At 34.1% G+C, this 26,404-nt stretch overlaps 1 protein-coding gene across 7 annotated transcripts in view; it reads left to right on the top strand.

Moving 5' to 3' along the window:
• STXBP5L (syntaxin binding protein 5L) overlaps positions 1–26,404 on the top strand; it is a 413,694-nt gene that overhangs the window by 248,097 nt on the left and 139,193 nt on the right. For all 7 annotated transcript variants that reach the window (XM_074404291.1, XM_074404290.1, XM_074404292.1 and 4 more), the window contains exons 15-18: positions 9,485–9,525; positions 12,953–13,170; positions 15,119–15,291; positions 17,069–17,194. In XM_074404291.1, the coding sequence (XP_074260392.1) occupies positions 9,485–9,525; positions 12,953–13,170; positions 15,119–15,291; positions 17,069–17,194 (558 nt within the window). The remainder of the gene's footprint in view (positions 1–9,484; positions 9,526–12,952; positions 13,171–15,118; positions 15,292–17,068; positions 17,195–26,404) is intronic.

Below are 26,404 nucleotides of genomic sequence, written 5' to 3'. Positions count from 1 at the left end.
ACAGAAAACATCTAGAAAATAATCTTTCTACTTGGGTTTGACAACACCACACACACACACACACTCTCACTCACACACACACACACACACACCCCCCCCACATACCCCTTCCTCCCCCACACACAACTGTGGCCCCACCCCAACTCACTCCAGTAAAGGCCAAGTGAAGAGTTTAGACTTTCACCCTTATCAGGGTATAACTAGGTACCCCAACTTTCCCAGAGTGTCAGATAAAGCAGAGTAGGGAGCTGGGGCTTTGCACCATACTAGGTGAAACCCCTCCCCTGTGGTGTCAGTGGGGAGCCAGAATTCTCTCCAGTGCCCAGCAGTAATGAGTAGCTACCACTCCCCATCCCCTTTCCTGTGTCAACAGAAATAAATGAGGAAGGAGAGAAGAAAGAGGGTGGGACTGAAAAGTATTGAGGAAATAATGGCTGAAAACATCAAATTTAGCAAAACCACATGAACTTTCAGATTTCAGAAGCTGAGCAAACCCCAATAAATCTATACCAATATACATTATCATCAAACTTCTGAATAGTAAATACTAAAATAAAAAAATATTGAAAGCCACAATAGAGAAATGACATCTAACCTATACAGCCAAACCAATTTGAATGACAGCAGATTTTTCATCAGAAACCCTGCCTGCCAAAAGGAAAATGAATATTTTTGTAGTACTGAAAGAAAAGATCTATCAACCCTGAATCCTATAACCAATGAAAATATCCTTCAAGAATTAAGGCAAAATTAAGATCAAAATCCATCATTTTCAGATGAAATAAACTAAGAGAATTTGTCAACACCAAATCAACCCTTAAAAAGTATATAAAGGAAGTTCCATACACAGAAAGGAAATGAAAAAAAGAAGGAACCTTGGTTCATCAATAAAGAAGAAATAATGCAGAAACAAAAGTATGGATCAATAAAATAGGCTTTTCATGTCTTGTATTTTTAAAAGTATATTTTATGGTTGAAGCAAAGATTATAGTAACAATGTCTGATGTTAGTATAATCACATTGTCTGGGATGGTTCTAAATGTATATAGAGGAAATATTTAAGACAATTATACATGGGAAAGGGTACAAAATTTAAAGAGTGTTAAGGCTTTTATATATTTCTTGAACTGGTAATAGGATGACACTGGTAGAATGTGATAAGTTGTGATACAATGTAATGCCTAAAAAAAAATTTTTAAAAATTATGCAGAGATACACTTAAAAACACTACTAACACATCAAAATGGAAGCACTATAATAATTCAAGTAACAGGAAGGCAAAAAAAGAGGAAACAGGAAAAAAAGCAGAAAAAATTTATGTGATATTCTGAATCCCTAACTATATGCTATCTGCAATACACTCACTTCAAATATAACAGCATAGATAATTTGAAAGTAAAAAGACAGAAAAAAATCTATGAAAAAGAATTAATGGAGAGTGACATCAACAAAGTGACAGAATAAGAAGCCCTAGATCTTGTTCTCCACAGACACTCACTTTACAACAACATATGGTACAAAAAGACATGACAACTTCAGAAACCATTTAGATAGTCACAGTACCCTAGACAAGGTCAAAACCAAGAATGTTCACATTGAAATGGATAAGAAAAGCAGTGGCAGCTGGGTGCAGTGGCTCATGCCTGTAATCCCAGCACTTTGGGAGGCTGAGGTGGGTGGATTACAAGTTCAGGAGATCGAGACCACACTGGCTAACATGGTAAAACCCCATCTCTACTAAAAATACAAAAACTTAGCCGGGCATGGTGTCATGTGCCTGTAGTACCAGCTACTTGGGAGGGTGAGGCAGAATTACTTGAGGCAAAAGTTGGAGGCAAATGTTGCAGTGAGCTGAGATCGCACCACTGCACTCCATCCTGGGTGACAGCAAGACTCTGTCTCAGGGGGGAAGAAAAAAAAAAAGCATTTCAACCATATCAGTCCTTTTTACAAGCTGGCACAGCTCACAATTAGCAGTAAAAGTGCAACTCATGGCTTCATTGTGGTGGAAAGAGAAGAGTGGAACATATAGCCAATGTTCTGGATTTACAGTGGCTGCTCAAGAGACCAGTCTCTGTATCATCTGATAGAGAACTGGCATACTCCACATACCTGAGTGCCACTGAGAGCAAAATATATTTCAGTGGCTTGTAGCATCAGAGAACCTAGTATTCCAGGCAGATACAAGAGGCAGTAAGATACTACAAGTTCCTAAAAAAGAAACTGGAAAGCTTCACTAGTTAAGAATTACATACACAAGCCCAGAGAAGACAAATTTGCATGAAAGTTTTGAGATGCTCTTAGAATCTCTACCTGGGCTGATTTATAAAGAATATCCTCTGTACAAAGTCAGTCCATAAGGATGTAGCTACTTTTTCATGTTAAATTCAACAAAAGTAAAGCATACAGAGAGACAGGGAAACATGGCCCAATAAAAGAGACCAAAAAAATAAAAAATCCAGTAACTGATTTTACATTTTCCCCATTTGCCCCAAGAATACTCACTGGCAGCACTTGCAGCTAGAACATTTATGCCAAGATAACTTTGCCTCAAAATATCTCACTTTTATTATTATTTTGCATCATTCTAGTATATTGACTTTGGAAACAAAAAACATTATTCTATTTATAGCATTCTGGTTTTAGTAGTGATATTTCCATTTACAAAATATAGTAATTCTCCATCACTGAAAATATCATGTCCTAAGAAACATAGTATTCCTATGTGTGATGTTAACATCATTTTTGTGCAGTTGTTGGCCAAGGAATCATTTGATGAATTTGATTTTTCTGAAATAGATTATTCTGATGTTAGTTTTATTTAGAAATAACTCCAAGAACAGTGTTCACATTTTATTTTCTTATTGAAAACCAGCCAGATTTGCTTCATCTTCAAAAAGCATGTATACGTAAAATTAAAGGAGCACTAGAAGTGAGCTGCACTTTTTTAGTCTAAATGGGAAAAGGTTTAAAGAAACAGAAATCTGTGTGTTACCTAACAAAGAGTTCAAAATAATCATCTTTAAAAAACTCAGTATATTAAAGAATACAAATAGAAAACTAAATGAAATTAGGGAAATTATACATGAACAAAATGAGAGTATTGACAGAGTTCGAAATTATTAAAAAGAAACACTTCTAGATCTGAAGAATATAATATGATAATTGATTTGAAAAATTCATTAAAGAGTATCAGCAACAGACTTGGCCAAGCAGAAGAAAGAGTCCGTGAACTGGAAGGTAGGTCACTTGAAATTATTGAGTCAGAGGAACAAAAAAAAAAGAGAGTCTAAGAGCCTTACAAACACATTCAAGTGGACTGATGTATACATTATGTGAATTTAAGATGGGAGAGAGAGCGAGAGACAGAGAGACAGAGAGAGAGAGAGAGAGAGAGAGAGAGAGAATAAATAAGAATGAGAGGAGTGGAGAGCTTGCTTGAAGAAATAAGGGCCAAAAATTTCCTAAATTGGAGGAAAATGGAAATTAAAATCCAAGAAGCTTAAATAAGTTTAATAATATGAATCCAAAGAAGCTCATAGACACATTATAATCAAACCATCAAAAGTCAAAGACAAAAAGAAAATCTTGAAAGCATCAAGAAGAAAAGTTTTTATCACCTGCAAGGAAATCCCCATAAGACTGTCAGCAGGTTTTTTAGCTGAAGCATGGCAGACTAGAAGGGAGTGGGATGATACACTCAAAGTGCCAAAAGAAAAAAGAAAACAACTCACCAATCTAGAATAATATGTTTGGCATAATCAAATTCAAAAATGAAGGAGAAATAGAGACCTCACTATATAAACAAAAACTGAAGGAGTTCATCACCACTAGCCTTGTCTTACATGAATTACTGAGGGTTCTTTCAGTTGAAACAAACACCAAAGCATACAAAAACTTAAAAGCTCTCTGTTAAAGTTAAGTTTATAGACAAAGTATAGAATATTGTAATACTGTAATGATGGTAGATAAATCACTTTGATTTCTGGCATATAATTTAAAATATAAAAACAAAATTACTGTAAAACTATAATGATAGATGCAAAATATGAAAACATGTAATTTGTGACAGTAACATAAAGAAAGGGTGAATGTAAAGGAGTAGATTTTTTTTCTATTCAGTTAAAGTTGTTATTAGTTTAAAATAGTGGTATAACTAGAAGATGTTTTATGTAATCCCAATGGTAAACACAAAGAAAACACCTATAAAAGGTGCACAAAAGAAAATGAGAAAGGAATAAAAGTATGTCACTAAAACAAAACAAAACAAAACACAAAGGAAGCCAGCAAGAGAAGAATGGAAGATCAAAATAACCACATAACATATAGAAAATAATAAAATGGCATTTGTGAGTCCTTCTATACCAATAATTACATTAAATGTAAATGGATTAAACTCAATCAAAAGACATAAAGTGGCTTGACTGAAAAAAGTAGAACTATATGCTGTCTCCAGGAAACTCACTTTAGATTTAAGGACACACATAGGTTGAAAGTAAAAGGATAGAAAAATATATACCATGCAAATTGTAACCAAAATAGAACATGATGAACACATTTATATTGGACTTTAAGTCAATAACTTTAAGTCAAGGAGCAAAGAAAGACATTACCGAATAATAAGAGTCAATTCAACAGAAAGATATAAAAAGTACAAATACATATGAAAGTAACAACAGAGCACAATAATATATGAAGCAAACTGACAAAAGTCAAGAAAGAAACAGAATAACACAGTAGCAGTACTATATTTCAATACCACATTTTCAATAATGAATAGATCAACTAGACAAAAGATCAAGAAAGAAACAGAGTATTTGAAAAACACTATAGACCAATTGGGCCTAACAGAGATACAAAACACTACACCTATCAATAGGAGAAAAATAATCGCTTAAGCACACATGGACCCTGTTCCAGGATAAGTAACATGTTAGGTCAGGGGTTCGCAACTCTCAGACCGCAGACCAGTACCAGTCCATGGCCTGTTAGGAACCAGGCAACACAGCAGGAGGTGAGCGGCAGGTGAGTGAGCATTACTGCCTGAGCTCTGCCACCTGTCAGATGAGAGACAGCATTAGATTCTCATAAGAGTACAAACCCTATTGTGAACCACACATGCAAGGGATCTAGGTTGAGTGCGTCTTATGAGAATCTAACTAATGCCTGATAATCTGAGGTGGAACAATTTCATCCAGAATCTCTCTCTCACCATCCCCTGTCTGTAGAAAAGTTGTCTTCCACAAAACTAGTCTCTGGTGCCAAAAAGGTTGGGGAGTGCTCTGCTAGGCCACACATCTGTAGATGCACATTATTAGTAATGTTAGTTCTTTGGTTGAGTAGTTTCAATATGATTATATTCTGTATATTAAATCTATGTTACACACATTATTATTTTCATATCAAATATTACGTGAAAAAGAAAATAGAATTAAAGTTTGTTGGGGTATATAGAGTCTCAGATTGGGCCTAACAGAGATACAAAACATTACACCTATCAATAGGAGAAAAATAATCTGCTTAAGCACACGTGGACCCTATTCCAGGATAAGTAACATGTTAGGTCAGGGGTTCACAACTCTCAGACCACATACCAGTACCAGTCCATGGCCTGTTAGGAACTAGGCCACACAGCAGGAGGTGAGCGGCAGGTAAGTGAGCATTACTGCCTGAGCTCATGCTGAGTCTCATGCTGCAGAATTTTTTAGTAATAAAGTTTAAACATATCTAATTAGTGTATAATTAGAGTACATAAACATATGAATTCATTCATAGCACCTTTATTTGTAATAACCAAAAACTGAAAACAACCCAGATGATTTGGTGAAGGGGTAAATAGAGTATTTAGCAATAAAAAGAAACAAATTATTCATACATGTAAGAAAGATTATCCTCAAAAACATTATGCTAAGTGAAAGATGCAGACATAAAACAGTAGGTGGGTTCCACTTATATAAAAATTCTAAGGAAAAAAGAATCTACATAAGCAGAAAGTAGATCATTGTGAATCTATTGAGGATGGGAAAGAGGGTTGCATATTGCCATGAGGTAACTTTTTGGGATGATGGAAATGTTCTAAAACTGGATGATGATGTCAATGTGACAACTGTGTAAATTTACTAAAAATTATCAAACTGTACACACTCAGGGTGAATTTTATAGTTATGTAAATTATATCTCAATAAAGCTATTAACAAAGTAGAGTAAGCCACTCAGTGACTAACCCTGTCTCAAAAAATAAATCAGTTGACCATATACATATGGTTCTATTTATGTACTCTCTACTATGTTTCGTTGATATATGTGTCTGCTTTTCACCAGCACAAACATTTTATTGTAGCTTTAGGGTGAGATTTAAACCTTATGTAGTTTGAGTTCTCCAACTTTGCTTTCATTTTTCAAAATTGCTTTGGCTATTCTAATTTCTTTACTTTTCTTTAAAAAAAAAATTTCAGCTGCTATTTTAGATTCAGGGATATATGTATGATTGTTACATGGGCATACTGAACACAGGTAGTGAACATAGTACCCAATAGGTAGTTTTCAACCCACATCTCTCCCTTCCCTCCCCACTCTGGTAGTATGCAGTGTCTATTCTTTCTGTGTTTATGTTTATGTGTTTAGCTCCAGTTATCTGTGAGAACATGTGGCATTTAGTTTTCTATTCCTGCTCTGGCTCACTTAGGATTATAGCCTCCAGCTCCATCCATGTTTCTGCAGAGGATGTGATTTCATTCTTTTTTATGGCTGTGTAGTATTTTATGGTATATATGTACCATATTTTCTTTATCCAATCCACTGTTGATGGGCACCTAGGTTGATTCCATGTGCTATATTGTAAGTAGCATGGCAATGAACATATGAGTGCATGTGCCTTTTAGGTATAATGATTTATATTGCTTTGGTTATATACCCAATAATGGGATTGATTGCTGGGTCAATGGTAGCTTTATTTTAAGTTCTTTGAGAAATCTCCCAACTGCTTTCTACTTTGAGCAGTGGTTTAACTAATATACATTCCCACCAACAGGGTTTAAGCATTCCCTCTTCTCTGCCATCTGGCAAGCATCTGTTACTATTTGAATTTTTAATAATAGCCGTACTGACTGTTGTAAGATGGTATTCCGTTGTGCTTTGATTTTCATTTCTCTGATGATTAGTGATGATGAGCACTTTTTCATATGTTTGTTGGCTGCTTGTATGTCTTCTTTTGAGAAGTGTCTGTTAATGTCTTTTGCCCACCTTTTAATAGGGTTATCTTTTTTTTTTTTTTTTGGTTTGTTCAAGTTCCTCATAGATTCTGAATATTAGATATTTGTCAGCTGCATAGTTTGTAAATATTTTCGCCCATTATGTAGGTTGTATGTTTCATCTGTTGAGAGTTTCTTTTACTGTGCAGAACTCTCAAGTTTAATTAGGTCTTACATGTCAGTTTTTGGTTTTGTCACAATTGTTTTGGAGGGGTTGGCCATGAATTATTTGCCAAGGCTGATAACAAGAAGGCTATTTCTTAGGTTTTCTTCTAGGATTTTAGTAGTTTGAGGTTTTACATTTAAATCCTTAATCCATCTTGAGTTAATTTTGTATATGGTGAAAAGTAAGGGCCAGTTATCCTGGCACCACTTATTGAACAAGGAGTTCTTTTCTCATTGTTTGTTTTAGTCAGCCTTGTCAAAGCTCAAATGATTGTAGATGTGAGGCTTTATTTCTGAGTTTTCTCTTCTATTCCATTGGTCTATGTGTCTGTTTTTGTGCCAATACCATGCTGTTTTGTTTACTGTAGCCAAGTATAGAATAGTTTGAAGTTGAGTAGTGTGATGCCTCCTGCTTTGTTCCTTTTGTTTAGGATTTCTTTGACTAGTCAGGCTTCTTTGGTTTCACATGAATTTTAGAATAATTTTTTCTAATTCTGTGAGGAATGCTGTTGGCAGTTTGACAGCAATAGTGATGAATCTGTACATTGCTTTGTGCAGTATGGCCATCAATTTGTTTATTTCTACAAAAAAAAATTGTTTTACCATATTTGTGATTACATTGAATTTATATGTTATTTAAGGGAACAAATATCTAATAAGTCATACAATTTTCAATGATATGTTTTATATCTCCTTTTATTGCCTTATTTTTTGGTCAACATCTTATAATTTTCAGCATACAGATCTGGCACAAATAATGTTAGATTTTGTCTGTTTTTTGGTTTTGTCACTGTTGTAAGTAGTAATATGTTGTTGCTTAAATTTCCAAATGTCTATTGCTAATTCAATGGAAATACAATTGATTTTTGTATGTTGATATTGTGTCTTACAATTGTGCTACTCATTTATGAATTCCAGTATCCTTTTTGTAGAATCTCTGGGATTTTCTACATAGCCGTATAATATGCAAATAGAAACAATTTTGTTTCTTCTTTTTTAGTCTGTATGCCTTTTATTTATTTTTCTTCCCTATAGCAGTGGTTACCACCTCCAATAAGATGTTGAATAAGAATGGTGAGAGTGAACTTTTTTTTTTTTTTGCTTTGTTCCTGATCTTAGGGAAAAACATTCAATCTTTCACTATTACGTTTGTTCGTAGATATCTGTAGTTTGTTCCTACACATCTTTTATCTGGTTATAGAAGTTCCTCTATTCCTGGTTTATTGAAAGTTTTTTATGAATGAATGATAAATCTTGTCAAATGCTTTTTCTGCATTTATTGAGCTGACTAAATGGCTTTTCTTTTGTAATCTGTCAGTATGGTGAATTTTAATGTGGTAGTTGATTTTTTTAAATGTTTAATTGGTTTACATTCCTAAGAAAACCCAGTCATAATATATTATCCTTTCTCTATATTACTTGATTTCCATTGCTAATAATTTGTAGACAATTTTTATGCCTATTTACATGAGGAATATCGGTTTGTAATTTTCTTGTAATGTTTTTATCTGGATTTGGTGTCAGGGTAAGCTGACTTCATCAAACGTATTGAAGTATTGAAGAAGAGGGAAATATCCTTTTCTATTTTCTAGATGAATTTTTTTAGAATTGACATTTTATTATTACCAAATGATTATGCAACTCTAGATATATTTGGTGATTTGCTTTTATATTTTGCAACTTGTCTTTAATTTTGCTATGATATTCAATTTATATTTGTAGTAATATCAAAATTATCTATCTTTTTATTGAATACAAATAATTTTACATGAAAATATGTTGTTCACTTTCCACAGGCCATTTTTCATTGCTCTTTATTACACATATAATCTTTTACAGTAAAGTCTAAGGAATTACTGCTCTTTTCATAATCTTTAGATTTTAGTATATTGTTTAAGAAATGAGCCATTGTTTTAAGCTTAGAAATGGTTTAGCATACATTAGTTTTCATTAAAGTGGTATTTTTGAATCAAAACTTTATTAACAGTAATTCAATTTTTTGTACATTTGGAGTGATTATTATTTTTATTTAGTATACTTTAATTAATGCTAATTTATTTCTCATCTAGTCATGCAGATGGATCAATAAAATTTTGGGATGCTTCTGCAAGTAAGTTTCAAATTTCTGTACAACAGAAACCAGTTGGTTAATATTTACTTATAGCCAGCTACCACTTTTTAGTTTGGGTAGTTAACATTTTGGATATATTTTTAGCATACATATATGGCTATTGTTGCAAAAATCCATTACCTACAATGTTAGATCAGTTTAAAGTATTATCTTTACTTCTCTTCTATAATATAAAGTAAACCAGACTAAGTCACTCTTTGTCAGCAACCCATTATATTTACAAGAGGCATGATACATCAGAAAAAGTACCAAACTTTGTCAGATTAACTCTGTTCAAGGAATTACCTTCACCTCCTACCTGTGTGACCTTAGCCAAGTGTTTTTAATCCTCTAGTCTTCACTTTTCTTCCCTACTCATCTACCGCATCCTGCAAAAATCAAATGATTTGATAAGTATAAGAACTCTTATGAAATTCTTGAGAATTATGTAACTTAAAGAATAATAAGTAAGGTATTCTGCTCAACATTGAAAGACATGAAAAGATACTTAAGACTTCATTATACTCATATATGCCCTTCAGAAAAATGTAGTCATGAGAAAAGATAAAGAAATGCACATATATAACTATAGGGAAAACAATATGGTAAGAACTCTAAATGCAGTACCCCAGATTCTATTTGCTATCAAAAATAGGAGAGTCTTTCTGGGACCAGGTAGATCCAGGAAAGATATTTTGATGGGGTTAACATTTAGTGTGAGTTTTGGTTTTGGAAGATAGTTAACTTTTGTCAGGAATAGGAGTGAAGAACAAGTTAACAGTGACTCTAAGTTTCTGAAGATGAGTAACCAGGAAGATATAGGTAACTCTTTTGGAAATAAGGAATATAAGAGAGCTTTGAATTTTTATTAACACCAGAAAATTCAAGTAAAAATATACAGCATGTAGGGAAAATAGAAATGGAAACCAATGAAGAAGCAGCATAAAAGTGATGTCTGAAGCAATAGAAATGAATAGCTTCTGATGAAGACTGCAATAAACAGAAAAGCAGAGGAAGAAGGTTGAATATTGACAATACTCTTATCCCACATGGTAGAGTTCCTTGAGCAAACAAACAAACAATCAGCAAGAGAAAAGGATTAAAAGACTTAAGCCCATGCATTCTGAAGCCCCCTTCTGACCTCACATAGTAAAAAGCAAGTGCCTAAAGAGAAACTCCAAAAGCCAATAGATTTTCTGTTGATGAATCGTTTCATGCAAACCTGAGTTTGTTCTTGGAACAAAAATCATGGCATAGTGATGTCATTGCTCCTTTCCCACCACCTCAAAGTCATTTTCTGGCTTTTAAGATGTGGAGGACACTTTAATACTTTAATTATTAGAGTGCATAACACCCTTAAATATGCGTAGAAGTTACTTTGTAAATATCACATTCAGAATATAAATTGCAAAGAATCACAGCATATTTAATATTTTTACTGTAATCAAGGTTATATCTCCAACTTAATGGATGTCTAAAAAAATCACTTAGTTTGCTAACTGTGAAACACTAATACATAAAGCAAAGTGAATTTGAGTAACTGAGTTTATATTACCATGTATCTTAGTTTTCTATTGCTGAATAATAAATTACCACAATTTAACAGCTTAAAACAGTACCCATTTATTATCTCAGTTTCTGCATGTTATGAGTGTGATTATAACTTAACTGGGTCCTTTGCTCAGGGTCTCACAAGACTGTAAGTAAGGTGTTGGCTAGGGCTGCAGTTTCATGAGACTCAAGGTTCTCTTCCAAGCTTATGTGATTGTTGGCAGACTTCATTTTCTTGCACATTCAGAGCTCATGGTGGCTTGCTGCTTCAAAGCTAGCAAGAGAGAGTGTCTCTTTACCTTCAGGGAGGGCCTCAGTTCCTCTTTTAAGGACTTCTTCTGATTAGGTTAGACTTGTTAAAAATAATCTGTTGATTAGCTCAAAGTCAACTAATTAGGAACCTCAATGATGTCTGCAATATCATTTTACTGTTGTCATATAACATAAATAATCATAGGAATGATACCCTATCTGACCTCAGAAGCCAGGCTATAGCACCCAGTACAATCCCTTGTGCATTAAAAAATAAATAAAAAAAAAAAAACTATTTTAGTCTGACATAATTTCAAGCTTACAAAAAAATTGCCAAAAAAAAGAATACTGTGAAATGTTTTATACCTCTCAACCAGATTCTCCAAATATCAGTGTATGCTACATTTGTTCCGGCCCTCTCCCTATCTCTCTTACTCTTTCTCTCTTCCTTTCATACATTTTACTCTCACACATGTACATATATGTATAGCTTTTTTACTTAACCATTTGACAGTAAATTGGAGACACGATGTTCGTCCAACATTACATACCCCTAAATACTTCACTGTGTATTTCCTACAAACAAAGGCATTCGCTTACATAACCAGATATAGTCATCAAAATCAGGAGATTACACTGACACAACACTATTATCTAATCTCTGGATTTTATTCAGCTTTTGCAAATTAATAGTTTTTACAACAAAAACAAATCCAGGATCATTTGTTGCATTTAGTCATCATGTCTCCTTAGTTTTAAAAAAAAATCTTAAAAAGTTCCTGAGTCTTCATTTTATGACACTGACATTCTTAAGGAGATCAGGCCAGTTATTTTATAGAATCTCCTTCAGTCTGGTTTAACTAATGTTTCTCATTATTAGATTCAGAGTATGCACTTTTCTCAGAACTCCTGATATATACAATTTTACCGAAGGATTATTTGTAGAATCATAGCTCTTTTACAAAGAGTTATCATCATGGTCTCTAATGGAAAAATATTCCCTCAAATATTCTTGTAAACAGTTCACAAACACAGTTTATGATATTATATCTGACCCTTTCTTGACATAGAGCCACTCAGAATAGATCCCTTTTCAAATAGTTACAGATTCTTGGGCTCCCAATATTGCTAACTGGTAAATTACAATGTTTCTTATCTTAAGGAGTGTCTAAAAATTTGTTGAGAGGAGTAAACTGTCTAAGAATATCATCACCCTCTCTAGCAATCAAAGGGGAAAATTGAGATAAAGAATGGAGGAGTCTCCTCTAGGAAAGAATTATTTTCAGTATTCCCATTTTAGACTTTCTGAGCCCCAATATTCTCATCAATAAATGATGATAAAAATACTTCCTGCATGAGACTTTTCTGAGACTGATACAAGAAAGCCACTATATATTCCTTGGTATATAGTGTATTCAAGGAATGTTTATGTTTTCCCTGTGCTCTCCCCCTAGCTACTGTACTGGTATGAAAGCATGGCGTTGAATGTTTACTAGTTAAAATATAATTCACTTTATCTACTTAGGTTTACTTTTGTGGTTTAGCAAATATATTTGGAAAAGCTTTAATAATATCTGATAATTAAGTTTAAATTAAAAGATAACTGTGCTTCAATGTCTTATAGTAACTCTGCAGATGCTGTACAAGCTAAAAACCTCAAAAGTGTTTGAAAAACAGAAGGTAGGGGAAGGAAAACAAACGTGTGAAATTGTAGAGGAAGATCCATTTGCCATTCAGATGATTTACTGGTGTCCAGAGAGCAGAATATTCTGTGTATCAGGAGTCTCTGCATATGTCATAATTTATAGATTCAGCAGATACGAAATTACAACAGAAATAGTGGTAAGTTATTTAAAATTTAACCTGCACACTTACTGTTATTAAAAGAAAGCCATTATCACATATTTCACTACTACTTGGTATGGTTTTCATCAAGTGTGCAGTATGTGGCCTGTAATAAAATTCATAGGATTTTAAACTACTATTGTTACTTACTATAACATATTAATAAATGGTTTGGCTTAAAAGGCCAAAACAGTTCTCTATCAAAACTTGGTATTTTTTTTAATATCAAAACAAGCTTAGTTTTAAGTTAATCTTGCTACAAATTAAACATGTCACAACTTTCTCATTTTTCTTTTTTGTTATGTGAGTTGCATCTACCTGGCCAAAATAAGTCAACTCTACAACATGATGTTTTGAAATATGTATATATTATAGAACATATACCTATATATTTTTCTGTATATACTAATAAAATATATAGGTTTTGTACATATAGTTACTGATTTATTTTATGTATAAAAATCAAATTAATGCAGGCTTCGTTCTATTTTTTTTAATTTTTATGTTCATCTGATTTTTATTTTCTCATCAACTATTTGCCATAAATGATTATTTCTCAGCTACAATAAGGTTATTTTTAATGATTTTCTATGTAACAACATTTTTATGTGGTGGATTTAATTATGGGACAATCTTACTTAATTTTTAAATCAAGGAAATACTCTGCTTATTCAAAATAATGATGATTTTTATGGGATAAATTAATTATAAATGAAGCCACCTGTAAATAATTGTTCTTCTCTACCTTGCCTATTTTACCAGAAGATAAAGATTATTTACTATAGAAGTGTGTATAAGTGTTTTTCCCTCAACAGCTAAAATTAATATTACCCTTCTCTTGCATAGTAGCTAAAAAGCCAGGCATTGGAGTCAGATAAACCTAGGTTTTAATTCTGGCTTTCCCATTAAGTATGTGTGTGGCTCTGAGCAAGTCATAAGTCAATAGTGGAATGTGGCTATGATTCAGTTTCATCACGTGTATAATCCCGCGTGTAAATAAAAATAAACTTGAAATGGAAATATCAATTTCATAGAGTTCTTGTGGTGATTGTATAAAGACATTATAATAGTGTCCTTTCTGTAGTAAGCACTCAATAATTGGTAACTGTATTGCCACCACTAGAGGTTTTTCTGTAGTTTTAAAATAATTATGACAATAATTTTGGTAATATTCCCATAATGATATTTTTGTAATTATTTTCAATCTCAGAAATGCTCATTTTTACATTACAAAGAAAATATATTTTATAAAATCAGTTCTAATTAAATCACTTAATGCACTTAATGCAGTCATAAAGTACTTAGTTTTAAAACTTTTTTAGTTTACAAAAGGTTTTTAGGTCACCTCTTTATTCCTGTATAAATTACTATATGCTTTTTATAAGTAATTCTGATCTAGCTAAACAAGAGCCAAGGTAATAAAACAAGCAACCAAAAATATGGAATTTCTTTTGGAAAATTTTTATACTAAAAGGCTTTAAACAAGTAATTTTTTTCATATACACATACAGACACACACACTCTACACACACATACATATTTGTGTGTGTATATGAAAAAAGTTTAATTTCTGTCATTGGAATAACTATAACCAATTTCTCCTTTTGTTATTATATGTCAAACTGTAATTTATACTGTATCTTAAAGTATATTTATTACATAAAAACTTAATCTTTACTGAGGTATTTTTCTTTTAATTCTGAAGTTTAAAAATTTACATTTTTGTGATTGCCATTGAATAGTCCATATAATTAAATACTTGATGAGATACTTCTTAACTTTACTATAAATTGAAATTGAACTTGTTAATTTGAAAAAAACTGTGTGAATGATTCCTAAAAAGTTATCAAGTATTTTAATGTGATTATTTATTATGACTTAGATTAAATTAAAACTTGATGATGATTATTGTAACTTAGATTAAATTTAAACTTTTTTTTTAAAGTCATTAGAGGTACGACTTCAGTATGATGTTGAAGATATTATTACCCCCGAACCAGAAACAAGTCCTCCATTTCCAGATCTCTCAGCCCAGCTTCCTTCTTCAAGGAGTCTTTCCGGGAGCACTAACACTGTTGCTAGTGAAGGAGTAACAAAGGACAGTATCCCATGTCTCAAGTAAGAGTTGCTACCAAATTTTAAAACAATTTTACATGGTAATCGTATCAGTCTTTGAAACTGTGACAAATAAAATTAATTTTCTCTAATTATTAAGTTGTTGTCAAGTGATCTACAATTCTCCAGGGGTTACTCTTGTCTTTTCTTTGACTATCTATGAAGAGGGCAAATTATTTTCATCCTTCATTTACTTATTTATATATTTCCTTCCCAGAAGGACACTAAATAAAACGTGGCTTTGTTAGAATGGGAAGTTTAGCAGGGCAGAAACTTGGCCACTCGCTTGATACCTTCCAAATGAAAAAGTGTGTTTATGGAGTGTGGTGGCTCACGTCTGTATTCCCAACACTTTGGGAGGTTGAGGTGGGAGGAATGCTTGAGGCTAGGAGTTTGAGACCAGCTTGGGCAACATAGCAAGATCCTGTCTCTACAAAAATTAAAAAATTAGCTGGATATGAAGGTACATGCCTGTAGTCTCAGCTAGTAGGGAGGCTGAGGTGGGAGAATCACTTCAGCCCAGGAGTTTAAGGTTGCAGTGAGCTATGGTCTTGCCACTGTATTCCAGCCTGGGTAACAACAGCAAGACCGTGTCTCCAAAGGAATAATAATGATTTTTTAAAAGTATGTTTATGTAATTTTTTTTAGCTTTCCTAGAATCAAAAAGAAAATCATTTACTGTCTACTACAAGAATACTATATTAGAAAAAAGAATTTCTCTCCTGATTGCTAGTATATTGCATAATATACTTTTTAAAAACTGTTATTTGTTAATAAACGAAACAAAGATTTGCATCATGTTAAATAAAACCTAAAGTTAAGAAATCCTATAGTAATATTTTATTGTTTTTATGATTTTTAGTAATAGAGTATAAATTACTATTGCCTGCTTCTATACCATCAAACCAAATGTTTCTAGTGTTAGCTGGCTGGAGAATTAAACCTAAACAGGGAATTTCTTTGAGCTGCATATCTACATTTGCCACACACAAAACTTTAGACAGCTAGTTTACTCATTTCTTACAAATATGCTGATGGAAAACTTATAAGATTTTAGGAGCAAAATCCATACAATTAGCAGATGCTGTACTTTTGTAATCATTGATTGTCCTCTCAAAACTTTTCTTTTGAAATACATGAAAAGAAGTAAATATAAGCAAATATTACTTGGAGGAAAATCTACAAAGAGAAAACATCATCATAAAATTTTACATAATGGATATATTTTTGAAAGGAGCATCAATAGTATTTGATAATTGGTTGTGAAGTATGAGAAAAGGATATCAGTCAAGAAGAACTTTAAGGTTTTTTAACTCAATAACTGAAAGGATAAGAGTTGCTATCAGTTGGAATAAAGAAAGCTACCAGTGAAACAACTTTAAAGGAAAATAGGAATTCAGATGCTAGATACGTTGAACTCTTACACTGGGTGGTAGGTTAATTGTCATTTGTTTTATGGTTATGCTTTATAACTGACATATATGTAAAATATATTAGAAAAATAATTGCATAATAAAATAATCTCAAAAGAAAAAAATTGAAGTGATAAAGGCCAGTTAAAGTTGTGGACCTAGGTGACTGGAAGTCCACTTAAAGAATTAACTAAGCAATCATAAGTGACTCAGTGTATTTTGAGAAAGCTAGAAGGCACCTCCATCTACATGTGCCTGCAGTGCCTGGTGTTGTATATTTCTGTAGCATGATTCTATGTAAATTCTCAAGATATTATTAGCCATGTTTATTTAAACTCTATATAACAGAATTGTTTTTGCTTTTAAAGTGTTAAGACACGGCCAGTGCGGATGCCTCCAGGATATCAAGCAGAACTTGTTATTCAATTGGTATGGGTAGACGGTGAACCTCCACAACAGATTACTAGTCTTGCTGTAAGCTCAGCATATGGAATGTAAGTAATTAAACTTTTTTCTGATTTGTATTATTTAGCTAATATGTTTGATTTTTTTTTTAGTTGTTCCTTGCTTAAGTCCTAAAAATGAAAAGAAACCCTTACCTGGATTTTTATTAGATTAAACAATATATGAGAAAAAAATTTAAATTTACTCTGTGTTTTTTGTTCTTTTTAGAAGTCAAACCTGTGATAGTGTTCCCAATTTTGATGTTAGTAGGGGATTGTTAGGATTTTATTACACTTATACTTTATTGTTTTTATATTCTGTCTTTTTTCTCTTTATAATTCATTTTGGATACTTTCAACTTATCCTTTAGAGTTCACTAACTCCCTCTTTAACTGTGTCTAATCTGATGGTAGATCCACCAATGAAGTTCAGTTTCAGCTATTTTATTTTTCAGTTCTAGACCTTTCATTTCATTGTTTTTAAACATCCTGTTCTCTTCCTAAATTATCACTCTTTTATTTCTTTGAACATATTGAATGTATGCCTTTAAAAATGTGTTACTTTAAGTATGTGTTTGATACTTCCATATTTGGTATCTAGTCTATATAACATTTCTTAGTTTTGGATTATATTATATTATGTTCATGTATGCTAGTTTGTTTCATTTTATCTTAGGTGTTTCTGGTTGTTTTAATTGAAAAATTAACATTATAATTTGAGATTTTAGATGATATTTTCCTCAAGAAAGTATCTGCATTTCCTCTAGCAGTCTGGGTTAAGAAAATATTGAAGGGTCAGAACAACATAATTCAAGCAGACATCAGATTTTCGAAAGTTGAATTTTATTCCCCTTAAAGTGCAATTTAATTTCAGTTAATCCTTATTCCTAGATTGTAGCCCTGCATAGAGGTTGTGTCAAACTATACTCCCAACAGCAATGTTTAGAATGTCTACTTTCCTACCACCTTTTTAACAACAACATATAATCAAACTTTCCATTGTGGTCAGTTTGTTCAGAGTAGTATGTTGTTATAAGATCAGTAAATATTTTCTTATACCTTAAGTGAAATTGAACATCTTTTCCTGTTTAGTGACATTCTTTTTCTATTCTTTGTCCATTTGTCTATAAAGTTGCTTACCTTCCTCATAGAGACTTACGAAAACTGTTTACAAATTAGAGAAGTTAGCTTTCTCTTTAATGTAATTTGCAATGATCTTTCCTGCTTTTGTTTGCTTTATGACTTTGTTTAAGATGGTTTCTACTTTAAAGAATTTTTTGCAACTCTATTTTTGTTATCTTTTATGCCTCTGAATTTGTGTCATATTTTAAAAGTCCTTCCTTTCTTCAAGATAATAATAATATAAAAACAAAAAATATGTTCTTTCTAATATGCTTTTTGTTTCTTTTATATATTTAAAGCTTTAATTGATGTGGAATTTATTTAAATATATTATATGAAATAAGTATTAAATTACATTTTTTCCTGATGACTAAGAATTGTGCCAGTACCATTTCCTGAATATTTCATCTTTCCATGCTCATTTGGAATCTTTTAACAAAGAATGCATTCCTTTATATATTTCACTTCTATTTCTGTACTTCCTAAGCTGAGTCTTATAAGCTCGAAGAGAATGCCTTGAAACCATCAGTAAGCAGTACATGGAAAAAAGTCTTACCTTTTTGTACCTAGAGTTTTCTTTAGGGGGTTTTGTAGGATATATGTGAACGTAGAGTATTGAGTGCCTGCTTCTGGACTAGAATATTATTTAATGGGAAAGCTGGCAACAACAGTTGATGGATGAAGGGAGAGGAAGAATGGACTGTGGGATAGTCCATTGTTTCATTATTTGATGTGGTAAGAATATATGATTATTCTCTAGCCCAAGTAATTACCATGACAGATAACTGAGCTCAAGCCATTTTCTGAGTTCCCTTCTCTACAGATTGACCTGTAAAGACAAAGGGGCTTCAGAATTCAGACTATAAAGATGTGTCACCTGGTTCAGAAGATGAAGGTTGTTAGAATAGATCTGATAAAGAACACATTTCCCTCATAAGGGAACTGTGGAGGTGAAAGTAATTACAAAGCTTCTGAATAATTTACACTTGTATGAAAATGACAACTTGAATATCTATCTCATAGAGAGCCTCCACTGCCAAAAAATCCTATTTCATGTGGCTGCTAGAGTAAATTCCACCAAGTGTTAAAGAAATAAATCATACAAGTATTACATTAAATGTTCCTGAGAATTATTAAAGATGAAATCATGTTCATCTCATTTTATGAGGCCAATATAACTTAATGCAAAAACTTGAAAAGGTCATTACAAAAAGAGAAAGTTGTAAGTCTATATTATTTATAAACATTTAAAAATCTCAACCAAAATATAGATAAATCTAGCAATTAAAAAAGATAAAATATCATAAGCAAGTTTGGTTTACACCAGGAATCCAAGGTTTTTAAACATTTTAAATGAATAATGAATAAAGTAGAAATACCATATGATTATTAGGAATGCAAAAAACAAAAGCATCTGATAAAATTAAATATCCATTTATGATGTCAAAAGAAACTAATGGCTAAGATGAAAAGGAATTTTTCTTTATTGGATACATTTTAGCAAATATGGTCTGTGGTGAAATGTTAGAAGCTTTGCCTTTGAGATAAAAACAAGAGAATTGACTTAGTCCTTTTGGGCTGCTTAACAAAATGTCTTACAAATGGGTAATTTGTAACAACCAAGATATATTATTCACAGTTCTGGAGGCTAGAAAGTCTAAAATTAAGGTCTGAGCAGATTCAGTGTCTGCTGAGAATTTGCTCTCTGCTTCAAAGGTAGCACCTTCTTGCTGTGCTTGCAGTTGGCAGAAGGGTGAACAAACTCCCTCAGACCTCTTTTATGAGAAAGTGAATTCTATTCATGATGGCATAGGCCTCCTGAAGGTCTAAGTACCTTCCCAAGTCCCCAACTCTTAATACCATCAATTTGGGGATTAGATTTCAACATATGAATTTGGGGACACACAAAAATTCAGACCATAACATTCTGATCCTGCTTCCCCAAATTTATGTTCTTCTCATATGAAAAAAAAAAAAATTCATTTGATTCTAATAACTCCAAAAGTCTTAAGACATTTTGGCATTAACTCAAAAGTTTAAAGCCCAAAGTCTCATCAAAATGTCATCTGGGCTGAGTGCAGTGACTCACACCTGTAATCCCAGCACTGTGGGAGGCCAAGGTGGGTGGATCACCTGAGGTCGGGAGTTCGAGACCAGCCTGGCCAACATGGTAAAACCCCGTCTCTACTGAAAGACATGAAAAAAAATTAATGTTTTTAGCAACAAGGGAAAAGTAAAATAATAGAATACTATTTTTGCCTGTTAAATGGGCAACCTTTTGGATTGCAATTTTCTGTTAACAATAGTGTGAGGAAATAAATCCTCTCATACACATGTATTTTATCTTTTAAAAATGATACTAACTATAGCATTCAATCCTGAAATTTTAATGCTATTTAAATTTCTGCAATTTCTGGAAACACACTTATGGACAAAGTTTGTAGATGGATATTCTTTGTATCTTTATTTGTGGTAGTAATATATTTAGAACTTATGTAAATGTTCATAAACAGGAAGATAATTTTTTTAAAGTTACTTTTGTGCCACAGAATACAATGCTGTAAAAAGCAGAAACAAGAAAATATCCCTTAGACATTTTAGTGAAAAGAAAATTATATAATATATGCTTGTAAAAACACAGAAGACTAGGGCAAGAAGGATATAAACAAATCATTAATGGTAATTATCCCTGGAATGGAGACTAGAATGCAGTAGGTTGACTAAATGGGACTTTCATTTTATATTTAGTGTTTCATTTGTTTCAGGAAAAATATTTTCAACTGGAATTTTTTAAAATAAATAAACGGAAGAGAAATTGACACTGTGGCTCTGAAAACTCACTTCCTTAGGGGATTCAAAGGTGTGAGTTCATGAGAATCATCAGATACCAGAAATCTGTTAGAAAGCGTGGGCTTTAAAAATGATCACTCCCCAGAACTCTGGGGGATATGGCTCACGACCTTGCCTTTTTGATAGAATGATAATGTACAAACACAAACACAGTGAAAACACAAATACATAATTCTATGAAAAAAGAATATAGTAGATAAAGAAGTACTGATTTAATAAATTATTTTTTATGTTTCTACTATACAATAGACATGTAGAAGCTGGGAATATAGCAGTGCACAGACAAAAAGACCTTTCCTCATTCAGTTTAGGTTCTACTCAGGGTTTACAATAATGGAAATATTTAGTATATTGTGATTTGAAAGTAATTAAAAAGAATAAATGTAGAAATTTGCAGCAAGATAACTGAGAGAACAAAATGCATGGGGAAAAGAGGGTGAAAAATTAAAGTTATTGAAGGAATCTAATGAAAAGATTAAATGTGAGCATTTCACTTTTATTACAAAGATAGTAGAAGTTTTGCTGATTCACCTGTTCTATTATGGCCTGCAAAATTTCTACAGGATAAAGAACCACAGAATTTTGGTTGTTAGGCTTTGGTTTGATGGTAGGCTTAGTAGAGAGCTCTGTTTCTTTAGTTCCTGAAATAATCTAGTGTAGAATTAAAGAGCATGTATGGTAGAGTTAGAGTCTTTGGGATACAAATTCAAATTCTGTTTTTTTCTAGCTGTTGTATTTTTTTTAAGTTACTTGAAATTTCTGTGCCTCAGTTTTTTTAATCTGTAAAATGAGGATAACATGTTGACAAGATTAAATGCGTTAATGCATATAAAATGTTGCATCTGCTAGGTTCCCAGCAGAAAAAAACATGATACATTCAAAATAGGATAATTTGAGGAGCTTTAATAAATGAAGTATTTATGAAGGTTTTTGCAGGATCTAGGAAAGCAAGGGATAGTATAGTATCCCAGGATTTGAAAGTGTGCTTCATTACCACTTGTCAAAGAATAACTTAGAGGTGGCTGGCAAGATGGCTGAATATGAACAGCTCTGATCTGCAGCTCCCAGCGAGATCAATGCAGAAGGTGGGTGATTTCTGCATTTCCAATTGAGGTACCTGGTTCATCCCACTGGGACTGGTTAGACAGTGAGTGCAGCCCATGAAGTGTAAGCCAAAGGAGGGTGGGATATCGTCTCACCTAGGAAGGGCAAGGAGTCAGGGAACTCCCTCCCGTAGCCAAGGGAAGGCATGAGGGACTGTGCCATGAAGAACAGTGCATTCCAGACAGGATACTATGCTTTTCCCACAGCTCTTCCCAACCCACAGACCAGGAGATCCCCTCGGGAGCCTACACCACGAGGTCCCAGGGTTTGAAGCAGAAAACTGGGTGGTGGCCTTTTGGGCAGACACCATACTAGCTGCAGGAGTTTTTAGTTCATACCCCAGTGGCACCTGGAATGCCAGCAAGACAGAACCGTTCACTCCCTTGGAAAGGGGGCTGAAGCCAGGGAGCCAAGTGATCTAGCTCAGTGGATCCTACTCCCACAGAGCCAAGCTAAGAACCACTGACTTGAAATACTTGCTGCCAGCACAGCAATCTGAAGTTGACCGGAGACACTTGATCTTCGTAGTGGGAGGGGTGTCTGCCATTACTGAGGCTTGAATAGGCAGTTTTTCCCTCACAGTGTAAGCAAAGTCCCCTGGAAGTTCAAACTAGGTGGAGCCCACTGCAGCTAAGAAAAGCCCCTGTAGCCACACTGCCTCTCTAGATTCCTTTACTCTGAACAGGACATTTCTGAAAGAAAGGCAGCAGATCCAGTCAGGGGCTTATAGATAAAAGTCTCATCTCCTTGTGACGGAGTACCTGGGAAGGGGCGGTTGTGGGCACACCTGGGGAAAGGGGAGCTGTGGGCACACCTTCAGCAGACATAAACATTCTTGCCTGCAAGCTCTGAAGAGAACAGTGGATCTCCCAGCACAGAACTTGAGCTCTGTTAAGGGACAGACTGCCTCCTCAAGTAGATCCCTGACCCCTGTAACTCCTGACTGGGTGACAACTCCCAGCAGGGGTTGAGAGACACCTCATTCAAGAGAGTTCTGGCTGGCATCTGGTGGGTGCCCCTCTGGGATGAAGCTTCCAGAGGAAGGAACAGGCAGCAATCTTTGCGGTTCTGCAGACTCCATTGGTGATACTCAGGCAAAGGGGGTCTGGAGTAGACCTCCAGCAAATTCCAGCAGACCTGCAAACAAAGGGGCCTGACTGTTACAAGAAAAGCTAACAAGCAGAAATAAATAGCATCAACATAAACAGAAAGGACATCCACACAAAAATCCCATCCAAAGATCACCAACATCAAAGACTGAAGGTAGATAAATCCATGAAGATGAGGAAAAACCAGCATAAAAATCCTGAAAGTTCCAAAAACCAGAATGCCTCTTTTCCTCCAAAAGATAACAACTTCTCACCAACAAGGGAACAAAACAGGAGTGAGAATGGTGGGTAACAACAAACTCCTTTGAGCTAAAGGGGCATATTCTTACCCAATTCAAGGAAGCTAAGAACCTTGAAAAAAGGTTAGACAAAATGCTAACTAGAATAATAAGTTCAGAGAAGAACATAAATGATATGATGGAGCTGCAAAACACAGCATGAGAACTTTGTGAAGCACACACAAGATTCAATAGCTGAATTGATCAAGCAGAAGAAAAGCTATCAGAGATTGAAGTTAAACTTAATGAAATAAAGTGTGGAGTCAAGGTTAGAGAAAAAAGAATGAAAAGGATTCTGATGATTGTGTCTTGGGGTTGCTCTTCTCGAGGAATATCTTTGTGGTGTTCTCTGTATTTCCATAATTTGAATGTTGGCCTCTATAGCTAGGCTGGGGAAGTTCTTCTGGATAATATGCTGAAGAGTGTTTTCCAACTTGGTTCCCTTTTCCCCGTCACTTTTAGGTACACCAGTCAAACGTAAGTTTGGTCTTTTTACATAGTCCCATATTTCTTGGAGGCTTTGTTTCTTCCTTATCATTCTGTCTCTATTTGCAAATGACATGATTGTATATTTAGAAGACATCGTCTCCTCCCCAAATCTGTTTAAGCTGATAAGCAACTTCAGCAAAGTCACAGGATGCAAAAATCAATGTGCAAAATTCACAAGCATTCTGATACATGAATGATAGATAAACAGAGAGCCAAATCATGAGTGAACTCCCATTCACAATTGCTACAAAGATAATAAAATACCTAGGAATACAACTTACAAGGGATGTGAAGGACCTTTTCAAGGAGAACTACAAATCACTGCTCAAGGAAATAAGAGAGGACACAAACAAATGGAAAAACACCCATGCTCATGGACAGGAAGAAACAATATGATAAAAATATTCATGCTAGCCCCATCAAGCTACCATTGACTTTCTTCACAGAATTAGAAAAAATTACTTTAAATTTCATATGGAACCAAAAAAGAGCCTCAATAACCAAGGCAACTCTAATAAAAAAGAACAAAGCTGGAGGCATCAGGCTACCTGACTTCAAACTATACTTCAAGGCAACAGTAACAAAAACAGCATGATACTCGTACCAAAACAAAAATATAGACCAATGGAACAGAACAGAGGCCTCGGAAATTATCCTGCACATCTACAACCATCTGATCTTTGAAAAACCTGACAAAAACAAGCAATGGGGAAAAGATTTCCTATTTAATAAATGGTGTTGGGAAGACTGGCTAGTCATATGCAGAAAACTGAAACTGGTGCTTTTCCTTCACCTTATTACAAAAATTAACTCAAGATAGGATTAAAGACTTAAACATAAGACCTAAAACCATAAAAACCCTAGAAGAAAACCTAGGCAATGCTATTCAGAACATAGGCATAGGAAAAGACTTCATGACTAAAACACCAAAGGCAATGGCAACAAAAGCCAAAATTGGCAGATGGAATCTAATTGAATTAAAGGGCTTCTGTACAGCAAAAGAAATTATCATCAGGTTGAAGAGGCAACCTACAGAATGGGAGAAAATTTCTGCAATCTATCCATCTGACAAAGGGCTAATATGTAGAATCTACAAGGAACTTTAAAAATTTTACAAAACAAACAACAACCATCAAAAAGTGAGCAAAGGATATGAACTCACAGTTCTCAAAATAAGATATTTATGCAACCAACAAACATGGAATAAAGCTCATCATCACTGGTCATTAGAAAAATCCAAATCAAAACCGCAATAAGATATTATCTCGCACCAGTTAGAATGGTGATTCTTAGAAAGTTAGGAAACAACAGATGCTGGAGAGGATATAAAGAAATAGGAATGCTTTTACACTGCTGGTGGGAGTGTAAATTAGCTTAACCATTGTGGAAGAAAGTATGCAATTCCTCAAGGATCTAGAGCCAGAAATACCATTTGACCCAGCAATCCCATTACTGGGTATATATCCAAAGGATTATAAGTCATTCTACTACAAAGACACTTGCACATGTATGTTTATTGCAGCACTATTCACGATAGCACAGAGTTGGAACCAACCCAAATGCCCATCAATGATAGACTGGATAAAGAAAATGTGGCACATATACATCATGGAATACTATGCAATCATAAAGAATGAGTTCATGTCCTTTGCAGGGACATGGATGAAGCTGGAAACCATAATTCTTATCAAACTAACACAATAACAGAAAACCAAACACTGCATGTTCTCAGTCATAAGTGGGAGCTGAACAATGAGAACAATAGACACAGAGAGGGGAATATCACACACCAAAGCCTTTTGGGGGTTAGGGGGTTAGGTGAGGGATAGCATTAGGAGAAATACCTAATGTAGATGATGGATTGATGGGTGCAGCAAACCACCATGCACATACATACCTATTTAACAAACCTACATGTTCTGCACATATATCCTACAACTTAAAGTATAATAAAAAAAAAAGAATAACTCAAAAGTTATATATTAGGAGGATCCAAGATGGCCGAATAGGAACAGCTCTGGAGTGCGATTCCCAGTGAGAATGCAGTGGGTGACTGATCACCACATTTCCAAATGGGTTTTTACTCCCCACAGACCAGGAGATTCCCAAACGGAAAAGCACCACAGGTTTCCAGCATGGCTGTTTCAGCCAGCGCAGAGTCTACACACAAAAACTCACACAAATCTGGGTGACCATTTCAACTGGTGCCTTGAATGCCTGAGAAACAGAGTCACCCATGAAAAAACAGAGTCGCCCCCCCCTGAAAAAAAAAAGGGGGGAGGCTCAAACAGGGAGCCAGGTGATCTGGC

Source organism: Saimiri boliviensis, chromosome 8 (genome assembly GCF_048565385.1).
Source record: "Saimiri boliviensis isolate mSaiBol1 chromosome 8, mSaiBol1.pri, whole genome shotgun sequence".
Lineage (NCBI taxonomy): Eukaryota > Metazoa > Chordata > Mammalia > Primates > Cebidae > Saimiri > Saimiri boliviensis.
This window is presented reverse-complemented; position numbering and strand designations above follow the sequence as displayed.